The sequence below is a fragment of the Sinocyclocheilus anshuiensis genome, unplaced genomic scaffold (genome assembly GCF_001515605.1).
Source record: "Sinocyclocheilus anshuiensis isolate Anshui unplaced genomic scaffold, SAMN03320099.WGS_v1.1 scaffold914, whole genome shotgun sequence".
Lineage (NCBI taxonomy): Eukaryota > Metazoa > Chordata > Actinopteri > Cypriniformes > Cyprinidae > Sinocyclocheilus > Sinocyclocheilus anshuiensis.
In genome coordinates this window covers 2630584-2637003 of record NW_015539870.1, presented here as the reverse complement: position 1 = coordinate 2637003, position 6420 = coordinate 2630584, and the positions used below count along the sequence as shown (strand labels likewise).

Below are 6420 nucleotides of genomic sequence, written 5' to 3'. Positions count from 1 at the left end.
TTACTCAACCTCACTTTTATGAGATGAAGTGGGGAAAAAAAAAGAAAATCGGCCAAAAAAATCTGCATCATATAACGGCCATCAGCTGCCCTGATTTCTAAATATCTGCATCGGCCAGTGAAGAACCCATATCGGTCGACCTCTAGTTTATACAGCTATAAAGTCATGAAAGTTGCATATAAATTCAACATAATTTATTATTTGTTAATTATTACATTTTTATTATAATTCCAGCATTAACTTTAATTCATAACTTTTTTTTTTCTGGAAAACGAAGGTGTTTTTCTTATGTTGTGGCATAAAGACATACATGTTGTTTTAATGTAGAGAGTATATTCAGTTCATGCAAATGAACGAAGGTTTCATACAATGAAGCAAGACCATCAGGTGATCCTTATTGAGAGCCCTGCCTCTCCTCGAGCAGCATGAGTTTGAAAGTGTCCTTCATATCTGTAGAAAAATGCAGGTCGAGTTGGACATATGACAGAGCATATCTGTGCCAAATACACTCCTTCAGGGTTTGTATAATTTTCGGAAAGTTTTCTGTCGAGTATGGCCCTGTTTGAAGGGTGGAATTCCTTGTATGGGCACTTCTCCTGGAAGAGTGAGTGCACACATCAACCAGAGCGATAGCAAGAGCAGCCCATCAGCGTGCTTCATTTGGGTTACAGAAGTCATTGGCAGCTCTGCACAGGACTTGCTCAAGAAGGATTTGTCATTTTGTTTCTAGATCACGAATTCAACAATATCACCAAATAAGTGTGCTATTGGTTGTAAGTGAAAGATAACCATGTTCAGCTTCCCAAAGAACCCAGTGTTCGCTCCTGTTTTGTTTATTTATTTATTTATTATATTTTACAAAAGCTGCGCATGCTCGTGACTCTTTAGCTCCGCCCACGGCACGCCTCCAGGAGCTCGACTGTTTTCGGAGAGAAGCGGTGCAGCTGTATCTGTATTTTTTTAAATCTGATATAGGGCTGGACGATATGGCCAAAATTGATATCACGATATATTTCTTAATTTCGGTCGATACGATATAATTCCGATATCGATATGAACACTATTTATCTGAAATGGAAATCTTTTGTAACATTATAAATGTCTTTATCATCACTTTTGATCAATTTTAAGCATCCTTGTTAAATAAAAGTATTAATTTCTTTCCCAAAAAAATAATAAAAATTATACTGAATGGAATAGTGTATAATGTTACAAAAGCTTTTTATTTCAGATAAATGCTGATCTTTGGATCTTTCTATTCATGGTAATGTATATCGAAATATCGGAAATGTGTTTAAAAATCATATCACCGTTATTGAAAAAAATTATATCGCGATACATATTGATATTGAATTATTGTCCAGCCCTAATCTGATAAAACTAAAGACTGTTTGGAGATATGAAGGATGCAGTACTACTCTCTAGGTACTCAAGATTAACATAAGATTGTCAGAAACTTTGAAACCAAATTGAAGTAGTATAGCTGATGCATACTGAGCACTAGCATATGACCATTTATTACGCTGTACTTTAGAAATGTGCCTCCCACATACAAATCTAATTTGTATAGAGGAAATAATGCTTTATTTTAAAAGCTGTGTTTCCACCTTGGGGCATCCGTGTACCATGAATAATCAAAGGAAATGAATTCCTGATGGTTCATTAAAATTTAGTCATTGTTATTTTAGGAATGTAGTCTTTGAGCACTGGGTAGTGGTGTTGCTTCCCTTTCCGCTAATGGTGTGAGGCGGTGAGATGAGGCCGTGTTGCCCCCCATATTTAATGGAGCGTGAGAGAGGCAGACACCTCCAGCAGGAGCAGCTCTGACATGAACTTCTGACATGAACTGATGAAGAGCTGCTGTAAACACATGTGCAGAGCTGAGTGAATGAGAGGCCTTTCCTTCACTAACATATTATTACATATGATTTTGTAGGTCATCAAGAGAGGGCTAGTCATTGTTTGCCTTTTTACAACTTTATTGATGGTAAAAAGATGGAAATTATAGAGAGAAGAGGGTGGGATGGGATCAGGCAATGTGGGAAATGAACATTTAGGTAAGGTGGCTTATGTAATGTGTGTGTTTTAAATATATGATCAATACTGATTATTAGGGTTGTACAATATATCGAAATATCGCAAATGTACATATCGCAATATGCATATCGTTACAGCTTGCAATATTTGGGGCCATGAACAAAAGACAGAGAAAATCACTCACTGCTCTTACCTAAATAACGTTTGTAGCTTAAATAAGAATCAGTGCATATTGAATTCAAAGAGTAAATACTAAGCAGTGTTTTATTTTTCCTTTTTATTATTCAGTTCCTAATGTTAAATGTCCAAATGTTAAAATTACATTTTTATGTAATGCTCGAGTAAAACACATACCGTTCACTTTCAGAAGTTGTTGTAGGGGGGCTTTCTTATTAGAATCAGAATCAGAATGAGCTTTATTCACCACTTAAGTGTGCGCAAACACAAGGAATTTGTTGTGGTTTTACAGGAGCTCTTGATACATACAAATAACCATATATACTGTATATGACACAAGATAGTTATAGAAGTTCACAGAACTGACTCAACAACAGCTGAGTAAAACCGTTTCATCTGAGCATGTGGCACTTTAAGCATTATCGTATCACATATCGAATATCGCATTATTTAATGAGATATCGCATATCGCATTTTTCTTCAATATCGCACAGCCCTACTGATTATTATGTTTAAGGGTTTGTTAAACCGATAATATAACAATAATAATAAAAATAGTAATAAATGTAAATTAAAAAAAACAACAGCAACAAAAATAATGATTAATAGCTTTTTTTTTTAGCTACGTTTCACTATTTTCAACATTCGTGATTGGCGCATTTCAACAATTCCCCTAGTGACAGTCGCATGGTAAATTTGAAAATTGGTCGTAAAGCAGCCGTTACCCTCCACTTATTCACCATGTTAAAATTTATTAATAGTGAAATGAATATGTCCACACAAAACAAATGACCGTCAATATATTTTAAATAAAAGCATAGGTTTTTCCAGAGCTAAATACCATAAAAAAATTATTATTTTGGACATAATTATTCATAACTGCCTGTTTTACAGAAAACGTGTTTAAAACATTGTTTAAGTGCAAAAATATTGCTAGTTCTCACCTTGTGCTCATAGTTTTAGAATTAGAACACACCAAAAACTCAAAATGGATCCAAAAATATATGCATATGATCATAACTCTCTGCAAATAAATTAATTGTTGTCTATTTGGGATGGTGAAAAGGCAACTTAAAGCTAAGAGCGCTATGCATTTCTCACTTGAGAGAAATATTTGCTAGTTAGGTTGAATACTAACCGATAACCGATTATGAAGAACAGTTTGATTAGCTGTAACAAATATCGGTTAAAACGATTATCGGTCTTTATAATTTGCATATCTATGTATAATACGACTTTATGCTTATAGTCTGAAATTTATTTGGACAACTGTTCTGTACACTGCTTTTAATCAGTTAGTCAGGCAATCAGTTGATGCTGATATTTTAAAAATGGGCGAATATCTGTAGATTAATCAGCCTGGCCGATATATATATCGCTTCATTATGCACTAATAGAAATGGCAGTTTATAGAGTTTTAGCTCTCATTTTCTTAATGCTCAGTCTTGGCATTAGATGGAGCTTGACATGTTATTTGAAATTCACAAGAAAGTGCCAACAGTGATGTTTTGGCAGTCAAGATAGACAAACTTATCTCTCAGAACCAAACATGCTCAGCCAGCTAAATCTTTCTTCCAGCTTTTAATGGCTACTGCTGGCTACTGTGCTGGCAAGTGTCAGGAAAGACTCCAGACCCTTCAGACAGGAACTGATAGGGAAGTGCACAAGTGGAGTTCCTGAGAAGCAGAGGGTGCCGAAATTGCTGATCAAATCGCCCAATTTTAAAATGCCTCTATAAACATTGACACGGTTAACTCGGCATTACCTGAGCATTGGGCCATCAAAACAAGACATAATGTGAACACGAATAGTTCTCCGAAATAGTTTGAATATAAGAGGGTTTTTAAAGAGTTTTGTGACATCCAGGAATGCTCTGATTTGATTTCCATCCTGAAACTGAGCCAAAGAGGTGCTCATAACATCATAAATATAATAAAAGCCAGCCACCTGACCCCATAGACTTTGAGAGACTTCCTTTTTTAATCAAAGTAGTGTGAACTGACATAACTGACATATCTTTAATAGTGAAACTGCAGTAACTTGGGAAACTAAACCAGTTGGGTCACCTGCCTTGTTGCGGTACATAGATGAACTATCAGCTGCCAGTCAAGCTGCAAACAAACAGTTGATCACAGTTTAAAATAATGCACCGTCCCACTGCATGCTTGTGTGCTGCAGCCTTCATTTGGTTACTGCAGGATGCTTGCAAATAGAGTCACCAGGATTTGACTCAATGTGTGCAACATAGACCTGGTTCTTCTTGCGTCTTGTTGTAGTGCAATTCTTTGATACTTTTTAATTGCATCACAGTGTTTCTCTCTGTAAAGGATTGCAAAGATTAATTCTGCTCATAATTGCACAGGATTTTTTTTAGATGTATTTGCTAGTGCCAAAGTTGGCCACATCCCATTGTCCCCAGCATCACAAAAAACCTCCCTGAAATTCACCATCCTGCACAAAGAAAGCAGCATAACATCCTGCTTGCATGGATATACACACAACATGTTTTACCCTGTGGACACCTGAAATGCACTTAAAATTTTTGAAATGCACTTATAAAAGTAATGCATTACAATATTGAGTTACTTTCTAAAAAAAAAGTAATGAATTGCTTTACTTGGTTACTTTTTATGGAAAGTAATGTTACGTTACATTTGTGTTACTTTTTCTGATCTGGGCTGGGCTCATTTTTCTCTCTTCAGCAATAAAAAAAAGACAAATGTTATGTTTATTTAAAGTCAATTTTGCTTATTAGTATGGTTGAATTGGATCATCAAAGGTCGGCATCAAAGACATTATGGGGTAAAATACATAAAGGAAATTTGTGTCATTTAACGTTTTTAAATATTGCAGGTTTGCGTCATGTTCTGAATTTGCATTTGCACGGTTTTTATTCATTTTGAGGAATACTGAATCTGTTTTCGTGTTAGTGAGATGAGTAAATGCATGTTCGCATTTAGTCTAGAACTACTGTACAGTAACCTCAACATGGGCTATCAGTCAGTAAATGGGAAAACAAAGTAACTCAGATATGTTCTTGTTACTTTGCTAGTTACTTGAAAAAAGTAATCCGTTTACGTAACTTGCGTTACTTATAATTAGGGTTGCAAAGGGGTGGAACATTTCCGGAAACTTTCCAAAAATCCCTGGAATATTCCAAAAAAATCCTGGAAAGTTTCCAAAATTTCTGGAATATTTCAGGAATTTACTGGAAATTTCCCCCCCTTTTGCAGCCCTACTTGTAATGCGTTACCCCCAACACTGAAATGCACAGTGTAATATAAAACATTCCTTGTCTCTCTTTTCAGCCGTCTGCATCTCAACAAGAAGACCACAGAAAAGGTGCCGTACAGCAAACTGGCTGGTGTGTCGCTGCTGAAGCCCCTCAAGGGTGTGGACCCCAATCTCATAAACAATCTGGAGACATTTTTCGAGCTGGACTATCCCAAGGTACCTTCCTCTAAACTCTTTGACCTTTTTGTTGCTCGCGCTGCTGTTTCAAGTTGCTGACAGTCATGTTCATGTCATGTTATTATTATATGCATTTACTATTATGTGTTTGAAAAACCCTTAATTACAAAACTTCAGGGTGTAACTCATTCTGACCTATATTTGCTACGGACAGAAATGATGCCTAAAATTGTGTGGTTTGAGGAGAGGTGTGCTAGTATCTTCCATGCAGTCAAACTTTTTTTTTTTGGGGTAGACAAATTAAAGTTCAGATTTAAAATTTAATAGCATTTTCAAGTTAAAAGAAGTTAAATATTGCCATTAAGTCTCATACTTCAGTTTGCTTTGAAGAGATTGTGTCAAAACATGAGACTCTCATTTACAACCACACTTTTTGATTTAGCTGGATGATACTGTCCATTATTGCTCATATGTGTACCATTCTTGTTTTTTTAGCATTTACCAATTTTCACATTTGTCCTGTCAAAACCACTGGCATGTCCTTTCATCAGGTTTGCGTGGTCTTTTGACCTTTTAAGGAATTTTGCAATGGCTTTCTGCCTCTTAATTCATGAAACACGATCTGAGTAGTCTGATTTTGTGTTTTAACATTTGATGTTAGTTTGATTGAGTCTTTCCATTGTTGAGCTTGCAACTCAAGTCTGTAAAATGTATGTAGATAAATATCATAATATTTAGAAAAACATATATATATACAATACAATGTATACCTATATAAATATATATAGATACAAT

At 35.5% G+C, this 6420-nt stretch overlaps 1 protein-coding gene across 1 annotated transcript in view; it reads left to right on the top strand.

Annotated features, from left to right (window-relative positions):
* The window catches only part of LOC107685163 (ceramide glucosyltransferase-like), a 37105-nt gene that overhangs the window by 10449 nt on the left and 20236 nt on the right, over positions 1–6420 (top strand). Inside the window, exon 3 of the mRNA XM_016481679.1 lies at positions 5523–5664. Within this exon, the coding sequence (XP_016337165.1) occupies positions 5523–5664 (142 nt within the window). The remainder of the gene's footprint in view (positions 1–5522; positions 5665–6420) is intronic.